The sequence below is a fragment of the Lepidochelys olivacea genome (genome assembly GCF_965140295.1).
Source record: "Lepidochelys olivacea isolate rLepOli2 genome assembly, chromosome: 6".
Classification (NCBI taxonomy): domain Eukaryota; kingdom Metazoa; phylum Chordata; order Testudines; family Cheloniidae; genus Lepidochelys; species Lepidochelys olivacea.
In genome coordinates this window covers 84330097-84346696 of record NC_140416.1, presented here as the reverse complement: position 1 = coordinate 84346696, position 16600 = coordinate 84330097, and the positions used below count along the sequence as shown (strand labels likewise).

The 16600-nt window shown below is 38.2% G+C and overlaps 1 protein-coding gene across 3 annotated transcripts in view; it reads right to left on the bottom strand.

The window, feature by feature from the left end:
- The window catches only part of MIPOL1 (mirror-image polydactyly 1), a 284676-nt gene that overhangs the window by 127533 nt on the left and 140543 nt on the right, over positions 1-16600 (bottom strand). For all 3 annotated transcript variants that reach the window (XM_084630963.1, XM_084630962.1, XM_084630964.1), the window contains one exon: positions 4772-4879. In XM_084630963.1, the coding sequence (XP_084487089.1) occupies positions 4772-4879 (108 nt within the window). The remainder of the gene's footprint in view (positions 1-4771; positions 4880-16600) is intronic.

Genomic DNA, 16600 nt, shown 5'->3' with positions numbered 1-16600 from the left:
GCAAATGATCTCAACTTTGTATCACAAACTCTACCTCAGGCCCTGAATTGTCATAACAATTTTCAACCCAATCTGACTATGCATGTGGACTATAAAGAGTAAATTGGAAGTAGAAAAATTCATTACAAAAGTTCAATAAGTAACCTTAACTCCAATCCTATATTCCTGCTCTCTCCATTGTTTCTATACTTAAGGGTGTAACTATCTTTCTGTTGTCACCCTGATTTTGACCCCTCCTTTATTTTTAAAGGAAAATCCAAAAGGCATGAACATCTTTTTTTTTTTTGATTCTCATCAGAATAGATTATTTTGGCAAATTTGAGGTGAATTGGACGAGAAGAGTTAAATTTATGGGAGTTAGAAAAATACAGAAATTCCCCCCCCCCCTTTTTTTAAACAATTGGTGCAGAGTAGACAGAGTAAAGGTGGACATAAGCCTTGTTTCTGCAGTGTGAGGTCTTACAGCCGTATTTGGAGGATGGATTAAGTATATACATGGTGGTTTATATATGGGGTGCATGTGATGCTGGCAGACCAGGTGCCAGCTCTTGCCAAGGTTGTAGGTGTCAGCTGGGCATAGACAGATTCATAGCTGGAAACCAGACCAGCTCACCTGTATGTTAGTATTATTCAAGACAGGTGTTAGACTTACAGGAATGTGTTTAGTGTTTAGACGCTATAGAATGCTTGCAAGTCGCTGCATGCATTGATTTCACTTGTCATGTCTATATCCCATGCTATAAGGTGATATGGAAGTTTTGCTTTATAACTGTCAAAATGCTTGCTCTGAACCTGGGAACCCAGTCAGAAGGAATGGTCCACCACCCGTCAAGAAGGGCTATCAAAACTAAATGGGCCATTGTGGAACATCACAATAAAAAAACGTGCTTAACAGCCCTCTCACACCCTTGAAGCTGCTATGTGCAAGAAAGCCTGTCCCATCAGCGTGAATGCTGGAAGAAGGGGATAAAACAGGGACACAAGAAAATTTTCTCTCTCTTTTTGCTGTTTGGACTCTCACAGCACTGGAGCTAGGAAACAGAAGCAGAGATCCCCAGGGTCAACCTGGGTTAGCCTTAAAAGACATTCAGTGCTGGCAAATTACTACAAACCTCGGTCACCTTTTGGAACCACAGACTGTAACTCATTTGTGTATATATGTTGCCTAGTTTAACCTGTAAATAACTCTCTCATTTCTTCTTCCTAGTTAATAAATGCTTAGTTCGTTTACTATAGGATTGGCTACAAGTGTTGTCTTTGGTGTGGTGTGGTGTTGTCTTTTTGTCTGAGGTACAAAATTGATCTGGGGTTAGTGACTGGTCTCTTGGGACTGGAAGCAACCTGAATCTTTCGTGATCTTTGGCATATGACAATCAACTATCACTAAGTCCAATTTGCGTGGGTGGCTAGATAGTGTGGAGTGCCCATGGGGACTATCAGTGACTCCATGGTAAGACTGTTATAGCACTTCAGGAGTTCACATTTGTTATTAGGTTGGTGAAATTTAATCACACAAGATACCAGTTTGGGGTGTCAGCCCTGCTTTTTGACAATCTGCCCGGAGGTTGGCACGCTCAGTCATGAACCACTCCAGACACCGTGACAGGGTGGATGAAGTAAATTTGTTTCCCTGGATCAGAGTGGGACAGTAGGAGTTGGGAGGATGTTGTTTTTGCGCTGTACATTGTATGGATAAAAGATATGGTATGCTTCTCTGAAAACAGTCAGGTGACCTAGAGGATGTTCTGTGGCTGATGTGAAGGGGCTCTTAGATTTGTAACTACTCTATGTGTGGTGAAGGTTTATGGTCACTGTTAGAAGTGTACCAGAGATGAGACCTGGTGGTTGGGAATGAGAAGGGGGAGGGGGGAGTATGGGAGCATATTTTCAGTCATGCTCGGTCTCCCAGTAGGGTGTGTGTGAAAATTCTGTCACAGTGAGCTCTGGTGCTAATAGTCATAGGGACAGGTGGTTCTGATTGCAGTGGCAAGAGAAGAGCACCTGCAGGAGAATAATCTGTGATTTTTAAGAAAAGTCACGGATATAAACTTTTATATCTAGTGTTTGGTTTACATTTTCTACTTTTACCAGAAAAAGGGCTGATTAGCTTCTTGTTCTAAATGAAAGCTTAGTTACATATCAAAGATCACAAGCACTCCTGATGGGAGTTTTCAAAGGTTCTAAGTCCCTAACTTAAATTAACCACCCAATCTTTCAAAAAGTATTCAAAAGGGACAAGTTCTCTCTGAGGACAACAAAATACAACAAATCTGGACTCACTAGATTTCTGGAGATATAATATTAAAAGACCCCAAAAGCAGCTTTTCCAAAAGTGAAAAGCCTTCCACATTTCATATATCCAAAACAACTTGACCAATTAACCTCTAACTTTGCAAAATGAAATATGCCTGAAAAAGGCCAGGCAGAATTTAGATTCTTTGAGGACTGGGTACAGGGACAGCAATAGCAGGATTAAAAATAAAATCTAGTTTCAATTTGAACTATTAGGTCTCTCTTATGGCTCTGAAAATAAAATTATACAGTAAGCATCATTTCAGATAATATTAAAAGGAAAAATTGTAATCTCAATAAAAATATTGTTTTCTGATGGAAAGAATCCCTCCAGCAACCAGGGGCACTGGAACAATTTTTATAGCAAGGGTTCTAAGAGCCATTGAATGAAACTGTAAACTTGGCATAAAATGGAATTCACTTCAAGCTTGGGGCTGCAGCAGCACCCCTAGCATGCCTAGTTCCAGCACCCATGCCAGTAACTATTCAATGCCATTAAATAAGTAACTTAGTACAATTATGGGAAATTACTTAATATTTTTTAAACATTTCCTATTTGCACTCAACAGAGTATCTGTCCAACACTAGCTTGTGGTGACTCCAGATTCAAGGCACCTGCATTACTGTGAACATAAATGATTCTGGAGTCTACGGTTTCTCTCTATGATGACCATCAGTTATCTTGAAGAAGGCTGTACTACTTTTGATAGCATAGACTTCATTCTGCAATATTCAGCAAAGATTTTACTGGTAACCTTAAGCTCATGCAACACTTGGTATTTATGTGGCATAAAGTCTTTTCTAGTCTATTTAATAAAAATCTGTTTCCAAAAATATCCTCAAAAATTGCACAGCAATTTTTGGCTACTAAATTCATGTGCATGCAGTTTTATATGGCCAAGTTTCTGCTCAAGCAAAAAGTTGGATTTGTGTATGCAACCTCTATTCTCATTCTTACATGCAAATCTGAATGTTTTCATGTACAAATATATATGTATGCAAAATTTTAGAAACTAAGTGGAGTCTGCTCTGAAAATTCAGCCCTCTACATCCACAGTGATAAAGTGCTGTTCCTTCTTTTTGTAATTAGTGAAGGAATAACTAAACAAGAGGTATATAAATCAGCTGATAGTCACTATGATCTACTTGATCTCAAATTTCTTCACACTCAAGTGCCTTTTGTGCATTCCATAGTAAACAACCGTGGATCCACTTTTTTGTCAACAGAAAGGTCAACTCTTAATTTCTTTGTTGCAGCATGAAGGTTGAACATGTCACTGTATCCTGAAAGTGACCAAGGGTAAAAGAGAGAGAAACCATCTAAGGTGACAGGTTTCAGAGTAGCAGCTGTGTTAGTCTGTATCCGCAAAAAGAAAAGGAGTACTTGTGGCACCTTAGAGACTAACCAATTTATTTGAGCATAAGTTTTCGTGAGCAACAGCTCACTTCATCGGATGCATTCAGTGGTGCTTATGCGCAAATAAATTTATTAGTCTCTAAGGTGCCAAAAGTATTCCTTTTCTTTTCATCTAAGATGAGTTGTCTTGAGCTGACCAAATCTACCAAGCAAGAATGACAATTCTCTCATGCTCTCAAGAGTAACAAAAGAGGCTGGGCTACATTTGGCTATAATGAGATATGTTCATTTCCTTCTGCCTAAATAAAACACAATTTTAAAGTGACAAGATTAAAGAGATAAAGGAATACTGGCTTCTACTTAAGATTTATTTTCATTCCTTCACACATAAACAGGAAATAGATTTCTGAACATTTTATTGGTTGAACACACTTACAAGTTTTTGCATCTTCACCGGGCAATTTCTCTTATGCTGGCAAGTAATGGTGTCTGCAGTTAGGCAGCTACCACTTTCAACAACGTCACAATGCCACTTTCTCAAATCAAAGTAGAAAAACCCTGTCAAATCTTTTCATTGTCTTTTCTCTGTCCCCCTCCTCCTACTCTCCCAATTTTTATTCTTATTGACAAGGCTTATTATTCTTCCTCCCAATTCCAACTGAAATAAGCTACCCTTTTGCAAATAGTAGTCTCAACTATGTGGTCACTAGTAGTATAGGTCAATAATGTTATTAATATAGCACATGCTGCTGAGAGCAGATCAAACAGCCGTACTTTAAAATGTTAGTTTTGTGCAATTGAGACAAACAGCAGCAGTTTTTTACACATGATAAAAATGTAATATTGCAAGAACAGAACCAAAACCAAATCTAGTGCTAGTTACCACAACACAGCCCATTGATTTGGAGAATATATTATTTCTTTCTTGTTGTTTTCATACAACACACAAAATAAAATAATACCATAACAGAAGGGTGCTGTATCTGTGTTTAAAGAAGGGGTTGTTGGCAAACAGCACAGCTCACTTCTGCCGAAATGTACACAATTGATATATGCAGCACGGAAAGCTGGCACCATGGGCTTACAACCTTAATTTGCCTGCAAGAAGGAACGGAGATTTACCTTCAGAGCACGTTCTTGATTGTTTTCAGCAGTCAGATGTCTCGTGTTGTTTGCTGAAGTCTGGTTCTGCTCTTTCAGATGATGAAGCTCCTGCTCCAGCCGTTTGCACTGCAACGAGGAAAGAATTCCATTAAGTAAAGGAGATGGGGCATATTTTTTTTCCCAAGAAGCCAAATGAATTAATGTAAATAACACCATCACCATTTTTGCAGCGGAAAAAGCTTCCAACAAAAGCAAGTTGTAATCAAAGAGATGAAATCATATTAGATCTATACTATATATATATATATATATACACACACACACACACACATGTAAATCAATCTTTTATTCATTGTCTTGTTCAGATCCAATTGTTTGAAGGAAAAACTTATATATCAGGTATAGTATATCAAGAAACTCTGCCAAATAATATTTAAATATATTTTACAAATTAATATGACACTAAGCCAAATTCTGGTCTCAGCTGTGCTAGTGTAACAGAGAAGAATTTGCCCCATTATATATTTAAATATAATTGAATATGAAAAAATTAAGCGTGTACCTTCACAAAACCCCTCACTTTTTAATAAGGAAATATATGTATAGATTTATACAGTACATATTAATAAAACTCAGAGACTGCATTCCCAAATACCAGATCTTGGACAACAACTAGTTTTTTAAAAAAATGTTTGTTTTTTAATAATCAACTTTTTAAAATAACCAAGAACAGGATAGAAAATTTTAGTTTTTCCTATTCTGAGTGTGTGCATACAAACACTTAAAGGAGTTAACTTGAATAAGTATTTTAAAGGCCAAAATATTTAGGATATTCAAATTGGTACCCAAAGCAGATTTAACCAGTTTTCAAGATAGCAATGAGGGGCAAAACCCAGCTACCCTGGCTTACCACAGTAATTAAACAGTTAGCAGAAAAAAACTCTTATAAAAATAGGGAAAGGGGAACTAGAGATGTCTTACTATGGGCATGTAAGAGAGCATATTAGCTGAAAACATTAGCAAAACCAAAATGTTTTCAGCATACACCATATTACTGGGAAGCAGAAGGAAGGAGTTATGATAGCACCATTGAAAACCAAAGCATGGAGGAGCTTGACAGCACAGCATCTGAATATTCAAAGATGAGGAACATCTTCTGCTGATACTCAGAGTACACATGAAGGGAAGGGAGAAGATCAAAGATATAATGGCCACTAGCACTGTGATCTCAAAACTAAAAATTTAAACTCAAATAATATTACTATGGACAGATATGATTCTGGATTATTTTGGAAGCTATGTAAAGAATCAAATTTCCTATCAAATTTATAATCTGTCATGATGCAGGACTAGCGAGTAAGGAAGCATGGGTCATGTGAGCCCCAATGATTAAAAAGGGTAAGTGGTTCTGAACCAGAAGACCACAGGCAAGTGAGTCTATCTACAGTCCCAAATAAAATTTTAAAACTGTATCCAAAAGTGCATTTTCCAACACAAGTTTAGATAACACTATTTTATTTCCTTCTTTAAACCCTTAACTACAAATAATGGACTCTGGGCCCCATTACCAAACACTGGCACCTAAACTGGACGCCAAATCCCAAGGCTTGCATGGGTATCCAAATAACGGCAGTTGCTCAAAATGGGCAAATAAGGGCTGATCTAAGCACCCAAATGAAGTATCTGGGTGTCTATTTTATGTATTTGCATATGAAACCTGAGCTCAAAAAAGTCACCAGCTCTACTGAATTTCTCCTTTTTAAAAAGAGGGAATATTTCTGGAACTAGTATATTCTCTCGAAGTGGTGGCAGTGTGTAAGTGTGCTAACTGTATCACAGCTATTTCATTTTTATAGTGAACAACAAAGGAGAAAAAGATAGAGAAAAGAAAAAAAAATCTGTTAAAGTGCACCATGATGGATGGTGGTTGTGGATTTTTTTTCCTTGTTAAAGCCTAAGGCTAAGATGACATATTAATACGTTTGATTTGATTTGTGTATGTCTGTGTTTATTTGTATAAAGCAATGGTTCAAGTACTGATTATAATTTTAATGCTCATTTTATAGAAAATAGCAATCACAAGTCATGCCCCTAAAATGCCTTTTCATAACAAGTGTGCGAGAAGTAAGGTGGTAGGAAAACAACTCCAACAACTCTAAATCAGTTCTAATTAAATCCATGTATATATGGGTACAGTTTCTCTGACAGGCAGACTCATAACACCAGAGTTTTAAAAATCAGTTAGTTAACTCATTATCACAAATCATGAGTTTTCAATTGCAACTTAACATCAGCAAAATTGCCATTTCAACCTTTCAAAAATGCCTTCCTTTAAAAAAAAATCTTTTGTCTTGAAATCTCTTAACATTATACTCATTGTACCAATGACACTTAAAACACACTGGGGTAACATAAGGAGATGGGCCAAAAATTTAATCCATCTGAAAAATATCACACATTTTTATTCACGCTGCCCTCCTGGCTCCAAAAATAACGCTGGTACATGGGTAATATTAAAACTAGTTATTGGATAATTCAATAACAAACCTCACGGGCCTGATGTTTTGCACAACTGCAGGCATCTGTGTGCACTTCATAATATTATTCTACTCTATTTGTTCCACTCTTATGAAGACAGGATATTGACATAAACAGAAACAGCAAGATTCTTGCACTATCCTAGCTACTCACAGGGCAAGCAGGCAAGTCAAAGAGAAGCAGCACAAAGCATGCATACCCCCACATTAAAGCAGCTGGTAGAATTAAATGTATGTCAATCTCAACAGTGTCTAAGTTGATTTAAATATGCTAGATGTGCACTTTTCCATCTTCAGTGGATAAAATGATCTCATTTTCACTAAAAACACTGACAATAGAAAATCAGGACTAGTGTTGCTAGAATCCATTTTAGGGGTATCATAAAAAAAACCCCAAACAAAACAAAACAAAGTTAGCGACTTAATTTACATATCACAGGAGAAAAAGTGTCTAATTAATTAAATCTATGATAGTGTCACCCAAGTAGAAGGCACAAGTCACCTGATACATTTAAAATAATTCATTAACCAGACCTATCACAGGTACATCACAAATCAAATTTATTTTCACCAGTCCAGGAAATAGCACCTAGATATGCCTTGTCTATGAAGGACTGTTGTTACAGTGACAATTTTGTATTTATATGTTAATGGTGTATATGGCATAAAAATCATCACTTTACAAAAATGTACAGTTAGAATATTTTTAGCATTAACAATACTGTACTAAAACTACACTCCTTTTTCACAAGGGCAAGAGTATCTGGAATTTCTGTGCAGCCAATATTTTTGCTGTTCGGAAGTAGCATTAAGAACAGTTTTAGACAATGTGGGCCTTCTACTCATTTCAGCCAACATTTTTTGACTTCTGTGTCGTTGGTTTTTAGCAGGATCCAATAAAAATAGATGTTCTTTAAAAGAACATGTGTTTTTATTGGTTCCCTGCTTTGCTGAAAGATGCCAACAGCTGCAAGGATGAAACTGGACTTCCTTCTAAAAACATATATAAAAATCTTTTTGGAGTAGGGCAGAGAAGACATGCCCAGTTTAATACTGACAAGGAAGCATCAGATGTTTGCCTTTAAGGCCTAATGGAGGAAGTCTTTTATTTTTAGTATTATAAATAAGAATTTCTAAACCCTGCCATATCAAATATGTGAAGATATTTATTTGTGAAACATTCAAGCTATAGCCTAGCAATATCAGAGATGTGAAACTATTTGAAAATGATATATCAACTAAAGTAGATTTTAGACTGTCTACAGATTCTTATTTGAAAGAAAACTGCTCACATAGAGGAAATCCTGAATTAAGCTACTTACTAGATTATGTAAAAGGCAATAATCATTTAGGATTCTGTTTCTTTCCTAGATCGAATATCTTACATACTTCGGACACAATTATGGCACATATGCACAGTGTTGTTGCAGGTCAAGAGGGCTGGGGGGCGGGTGATAAGCATGAAGTAGACTCCTAGAGACTTAGCTAGGAAGGGGTCATTAGAGCCTTGGTGAAGGAATGTCTCGTTTCATGGAGATTTCACACAAGTAACCCATTGAAGATCAAAGCTCACTCATGTAAATGGATTTTACCACCAAGAAAAGCTGCGTAGTCAAGATATGCATCACCTATGCAGAGATCAAGTGTGTAATGTCAAAAAAGGGTGAAAGGATTTGATAGAAAACAGGAGACATTTTCCTAAAGAACAAACTATTATAAAATCTGGATCTACACATTAGCTCTAAAATTACCACGCTTAAGTCGGCTTTGCCGATGTCACCAACAGCCTCTAACCCAAACAGTGCTCCTCTTTAACTCCACCCCCCAGCTCTGCTCCCTTAGCAATAAGTCTTTCCGTTTTGTACAGCAGTTGCCAGTAAAACAGCAACATTTCCCAACACTTGCCACTCACCATTGTACTAGTTTTCTTCTATAATTAAAATAGGAAACAAATGCAGTGTCTAGAGAACCACTGCATGGTAAGTGTTGGAATATGGTGACACTTTAACGGTGATCACCACACACTCATTCAAAAAGTAATCACTTTGGACAAGATTTTTATATTCCTCCTTCTGAATTACGTATGTATAGAGGGCTTTAGTTTTACACCCATGAATTTCAGAGAGGTAGTGAGAAAGGGACAGATATGATGGGCAACATAATTAGCATTTGCCACTCAGTCTCCCATCCCCCATGCATCAAAGGGCTGAAGCAGTCCCACCCAGCTCAGCCAGTCTTCTTCCCTCCTGCTAGGGCCTTGGAGCAGGGCAGTGCAAAAGGATCCGTCAGAGAGCTTTTCACCACTACGCCTTGAAGGGAAAAGAAAGTCCTAGGTCTTGCCCTCTATCAGGCCTGAGGCAGGTGGAGATACTCCTGCTGTGTGCCCCTGCTGTGTGCCAACTCAGAGCTTGGGGAAGAGCGGTCATTGTAGATTAGTCCCTCCCTCAGGAAGGGGATGAACATCCTCCAGATCTGGAGTAAGGGGGTTGGCTGGGGGTGTGCGTGTGTCTCCATCCTCCGGAGGCTATATCCCATCCCACATCTGGAGGGATTGAGGATCTTCCCCGTGGTGGTACTGCAGCATCACAGGAGTAAAACAGAGTAAGAAAGTCAACTGTGTGTGAAAGAGAACAATAAATGTAAGCAAGTGTGAGAAAGAAACTGGTATGTATCCGAGAGTGAGAGAGCTCAGAGGGGGCGGGAAGGAGGTTGAGAAGTACTGTGGGGAGCTGAGATGTACAAAGACAGAAGAAAAGACATTGAGAACCCCCCCACACACACCAGGGAGACGCAGTGGTGGGGACGGATTCAGAGTGGGGAGAAGGGAATAGACAGAGTATGTTTTAAAAAAAATACTTATTCTTCCTCCCCTTACTTGAAACTCCTGTGGGTGCCTGGGGCGCTGGAACAATTTGTATAGTGGGGGGGGAGGGCTGAGAGTCATTGAATCAAACTGGAAACCCTGTATATAATAAAAACCACTTCAAGAAAGGGGGTGTGGAAGCACCCCCAGCACCTCTGAGGGTGCTAGAGGCCCTTACAGGTCAATTGCTCTTTCTGTGCACCTGACAGCATCTGATGTGAGATTCAGCAGAGTGAGATAGGTCTAATGAGGAAAGGTAGATTTGAGAGTCATCACAGAGGAGGTAATTGGACCCACACAAACCAATGAGGACACAGTGACAAAAAGCGTAGAAGGAAAACATGGGAAAGCTGAGAACAGAGCCTGGAAGACCCCTACAGAGGTGGGGAACAGGGCAGAGCAGGAACTGCTGAAGGCGGACATTGACGGAACAGTCTGGGATAGGAAGAAAACCAGGTAAGGACAGTGTCAAAATGCTCAGGAAGGACAGACTGACAGCATCAGAAAGTTAAGAAGGATAAGCATGGTGTAGAGTCCTAGATACTAGGAAGAAATTATTAGAACTACGGTAATGACAGTTCCAGTGGCACGGAGGGGGTGGAAATGGATTGGAATAGGCTCAGAGGTGTGTTAGAGAAGAGGCATTCAAAGGAACCATCTCATGTTGTTTGTCTTCACTAGAAAATGAGGTTGCATTAACATGATGCTAAATATGACTTTATAGTCAGTACAAATTGATCAGCTGACACAACATGTTAAGCATGACCTGAGGGAAGCCCCCAGCATTCTCTTTCTCACGGTTTATCTACAACTAGCTAACATGGTGTTACACACCACTTTCTTTTGTCTACACTGACTGCTAAATTGCTTCTATCACATTACTGAGTCTGAGTCCTCAAAGCTGGATTCTAACATGCCTTCACTAGAAAATAAAGTTAAGACCAACAAGGTTACAAAGGGAAGAAGAGAAATGTGAAAGTAATTGGAGAAACAGCTAAAGTCACTAGTTGTTTTAAGTGTGGGGGAAACGAGGCAATGCTTATACAGGATTAAGAGCCATCCTGTCACCCTCCTGTGCAATGTACACACAGCTCTATAGCTCTGATTCAGCAAAACATTTGAGTATGAGTAGTCCCATTGACTTTAATGGGATTAGTCATATGCTTGAAAATAATCATGTGTCCAAGTGCTTTGCTGGATGAGGACCTATGCCTCTATTTCATCAAACCAGATGCAGCAGATGACCAAATTACTAATTTCTTATCTGAATACAGAGGCTGAACGACAACTAAGACTAGCTAAGATCAACCCAGAGAAGACCCAGGTTTTACTGGCTGGAGAAGCAACCCAATAATATGGCAGGCTGAACAGAATAGGAGGGGGTTGTGGTAAGAAAACTATTTGTAGTGTGAGGGGAAATATAATTTTTAGGGCTATTTGAGCCTGCTAACTTTTGTTTATGTTTTTTATATTGCTGCACAACACTTTTGTGCAGAGTGGGGCTTTTATTAAAATGGAAAGATCAGTTATGGGAAGATGCTCCAAAAGAAGAAAATGCATTGTACCTTTCAGATGCGACACAAATTATGAGTAGATTTCTCCTTTTAATCACAGGTTTGAGGTTAAAATTTGACACCTGTTTACAATGTCATTTGTTTAAATAAATTGCACCAGGTGTAAACCAGTGCAGAACTTGGCCCAGAGTTCTTTATTGATATCTGGAGTTCAGCAGAAATACCTAAAAGAGATAGATTAGATTGATAATGCAATTAAAAACAAAAACAAAAAGGCCTTTGTTTATTTAGCTCTTCTATGAAAATATATCATGTCCATGGAGCAGATCCTGCAGTCTTTGTCTGAACCCGCACTGTTGATAATTCTGTGACTAGTTCTGCATTTGCAGTCCCATCTTGATGTAGACCCTATATTTGAATAGTAATTCTCTTTTTTCTCTTTATGTATTTGATAAAAAACAATAATATTTATTAACCTTAAAGATAAAAAGTGATCGTCACTAACCTAAGCCATTTTACTGAATTATACTAATGCACCTACAGGGATAATTATCTAAATAAATTTATTTAAATTTGATAACTTAAAAAAATCCAGTTTGATAGAATACACTTAATTGTATGTCCTGACATATAAAACAATTGCTTAAAAAAAAAAAAGCCCTGTCGCATATTTTCCCCTCCCTTGTTGATGTTTATGTGGATTTTTTTTTCAAACAAGTGAGAATCTAAATTCCCAATCTTGCACTGACCTCATTGAGGCTCCATATAGATGCAGGATGCATTCTGATATAGGATTTAGGTCAAAATCACTATGGTCCAGTTCAGCACGGTATTTAAGCATGCACCCAACTTTAAGCATGCAATTAGTTTCCCTAAACTCAACGGGATTACTTCAGTGCTTTATGTTAGGCCTGTTCTTAAATACCTTGCTGAAATACAAGTGAAGCAGTGAAATTGACAAGAACCACGTTGCTAGGGTGACCAGATTCCTGATTTTATAGGGACAGTCATGACTTTTGGGTCTTTTTCCTATATAGACTCCTATTACCCCCTACCCCCGTCCCGATTTTTCACATTTGCCGTCTGGTCACCATATAGGTTGCAGCCAATACCCAAAGTAAATATGTATAAGGGGAGAGAAATATTTCCCTCTTTAATGTCTTTCAGTTATGGTCAACTTAGGTGTTCATTTAAACAATCGTATGTACGTCATTTTGACAGAATTGCATTTATCTCCTTATGTAGAGTCAAGAGAATGTTACTGTTCTGCACGGAGAAAAGCAATTTAAAAAATAAATTTTGATATATTTCAATAGAAATATACAAGAGAGAAATTAAACAGACCTTTGAATATCATGTTCCTACTGGCCAGAGTAGTATTTCTGCAAGTGACAAATACTAGGATTTACAATAGCAATCACTTCATCAGTAGCAAAAGCAACTCACAGACAATCTGTACATGAAACACTAGAAAAATATATTTTTTTGAAACTATGGCTATTTTTTACATGTGATTTTTTTTCTCAGTCATCTATAGACATGAATGAATACAATAATATGAAGGAGACAGAAACAGTTTAACTGATTTTACTTTTGTTTTATTATTCTATTATCTTTTTCTTTATTTTCTTTTAAAAGATCTTCACATGAGAATAGCACCCAACTTGAGAGTCCTAATGGAATGCAAACATTCTTAGTTTTTGACAGTTTTTTTCTTTTTGAACAGTCTGCTCCTTGTCCCAAATTCATCATGATTGCTTGAGAGGCAAACATCTTGCCACTTGGATGCTACACAACTCTTTCCTTTGCAGACAAAAATAATACCAAACTCTTCCAGTCAAAACACAAACCAACCTTTGGTGTCAATGTGAATTATGTACATTGAACTGCAGATGTTTGGACGCACTTATATTTATATAAATAGATTTTATCTTTTTTCATGTAGAAGAATTATTTTTGTTAAAAAATAAATGAGTTTCTATACAATAATCCCTAGAAGGATTTTTCCATTAAACTATAATTTTGAATTAAAATTTTCTACTGTCTGAAAGAAAAGGTTTTCTTCAAAGTCTTGGCAAACACTCAACAAATGTGTTTAAATGATTATTTATACAATGCCTAGCAGCTTAAAACTACCGGAATTTCAAGAAAGAGAAGTGCTTTTATAGCGCTTAGGCCTCAGAAACAGCTGCCTCTTAAAAAAAAATTATATTTGATTAGTAAGAGAAACATTTCAAGCTAGAAACATTTTTTGCAATTGTGCATTGGGGTCTTGCTCACTCAGAAGTCATCAAAAGAAACATTAAAATACAGATGAAACACTCTTCGTCTGCATTGCTACTGTGAGCCAATTGGAGCCTGGCAGATTAAAGGAACCAGATAATACACAATGAACCTCACAAAATGTGTAATTATGAACATGACGAAGAACAGCAAATCAAGATTTTATTTCTTTTTTTTGGAATACTTTAAGGAACCATAGTCACACTCATACCATAAAACAAGATGTACACAGGTGATGTAGGTTAAGTACTTCTGTCCCTCTTCATTAAAAATCTAGACAGGTACAACCAAATAGTGCCACCAGCCACACCTGTGCAATTTTGTTTGGCCTCAAGTGTAATTTAGCTGTAACGTTTATGTAGTTATACAGCTTTTTTTCCCTTTCAGGATGAAGTTTGGAAGATCCATGACAAGATAAATTTTCTCTTCGGTAAGCTCTCAATGTACATTTCTACCATATTATAATGAGCCCTCAACATTTGGCAATGTGGGGACAGAGTCAAACCTATGATGTAGGACCACAATCACGGCCTAGAAATGATCAAAACTATCTTTGTTCTTGCAAAGGGCAAAGACTGGTAATGGCTGAACCTAAAGAGATATGGTAGTTTGATTTGAATAAGCAGTATAAAGCTTGGATTGCTTAACCAAACCCGTTAAGTTCTGGAAGTCAGGATCGAAGACTTGCAAGTACAGGCTATTTCAGAAGACTTTATTTCTATGAGTGAAAAGTTTCATTAAGTAGGCCTGTAACAGAGTCAAAACTGGTGTCAGGCCCCAATTTTCAGTGTTGCTCCATTTATTGTTGCAAGGTCCAAGTGACCTAGTTAGTGTTAAATTCCACTTTCAAAAGTTAATTTGGCATTTAGGAGTCTAGGTCTCATTGACTTTCAATGAAAAGGAGAGAAAAAATAATTTTAAAAAGTAGTATCTCTAGAAATTACCTAAAATAGTCTTTTGTAGGTCTAAAAAGGCCACAAAACTAGAGGTCATTGTATCTTGGCCTTTCAGGAACAGAACCACAGAATCATAAAAATGTAGGACTGGAAGGGGTCTTCAGGGGTTATCTAGTCCAGCCCCCTGCACTGAGGCAGGATCAAGTAAACCTAGGTCAGGGGTCGGCAACCTTCGGCACGCGGCCCATCAGGCTCATCGGCTGGTGGACCGTGAGACATTTTGTTTATGTTGACCGTCCGCAGGCATGATCCCCCGCAGCTCCCAGTGGCTGCAGTTCGCTGTTCCCAGCCAATGGGAGCTGCGGGAAACTGGACACAATTCTCCAGTTTGGAGAACTCACCAGTGCTGAACAGAGCAGGACAGTTACCTCCCCTGACTTACATACAACACTGCTGTTAATACACCCTGGAAAGTTATTAGCCTTTTTTGCAACTGCATCATGTTGTTGGCTCATATTCAATTTGTTAAAAGAAAAGGAGTACTTGTGGCACCTTAGAGACTAACCAATTTATTAGAGCATAAGCTTTCGTGAGCTACAGCTCACTTCATCAGATGCATATCGTGGAAACTGCAGCAGACTTTATATATACACAGAGAATATGAACCAATACCTCCTCCCACCCCACTGTCCTGCTGGTAATATTGGTTCATATTCTCTGTGTATATATAAAGTCTGCTGCAGTTTCCACGATATGCATCTGATGAAGTGAGCTGTAGCTCATGAAAGCTTATGCTCTAATAAATTGGTTAGTCTCTAAGGTGCCACAAGTACTCCTTTTCTTTTTGCGAATACAGACTAACACGGCTGTTACTCTGAAACCATTCAATTTGTTATCCACTATAACCCCCAGATCCTTCTCTGCAGTACTACTGCCTAACCAGTTATTCCCCATGTTGTGTTTGTGCATTTGGTTCTTCCTTCCTAAGTGTAGTACTTTGCACTTGCTTTATTGAGTTTCATAGTGTTGATTTAAGACCAATTCTCCAATTTATCAAGATAATTTTGAATTCTCACCCTGTCCTCCAAGGAGATAGCAACCCCTCCCAGCTTGATGTCACCAACAAATTTTCACTATCAAAGTCATTAATGAAAATATTGAATAGTGCCAAACCCAGAACCGACCCATGGGACCTCACCACATACATCCTCCTAGTCTGACAGCAAAACTATTGATTAAGCCTAATGGATTTAATATGGATTTCTACAGGGATATAAACAGAGCATAATTCTACCCAAAATATCTTTAGCCATGCCCTGAAAAAAAAACTGTATATGCTAGATTGAATAAAAAGCTACATCTAATTCTATTAACAATATAAGCAGAGATCAGTCTCCTGCTAAGGCTAGTGTGAGGGAAATTCAAACCTGGCATAAAGCCAGCAGAGCTTCTGGCTCAGGGGGCATGTCAGGATTTTGGCAGCGTATAACAGCTAGGAGGGTATGGGGTCAAACTCCACAGCTCTTATGCTGCTCTAAATTATCTAGAAGCTGTTTGGGCCCACAGTGACCCCAAGATCCTGGAGGCAGAATGATGGTTTAGAGCCCCTAGGCTCGGTCCACTTGAGCATCTGATCCATTGGAGACAAGTCTACAGGTCTTTTGCTAGATATTCTCAGGTCATACACCACCAACCTTCACAGCAGGTGTATTACTTTTGTCTGTTTTCTTGCACTGATACAATGTATACTTTTG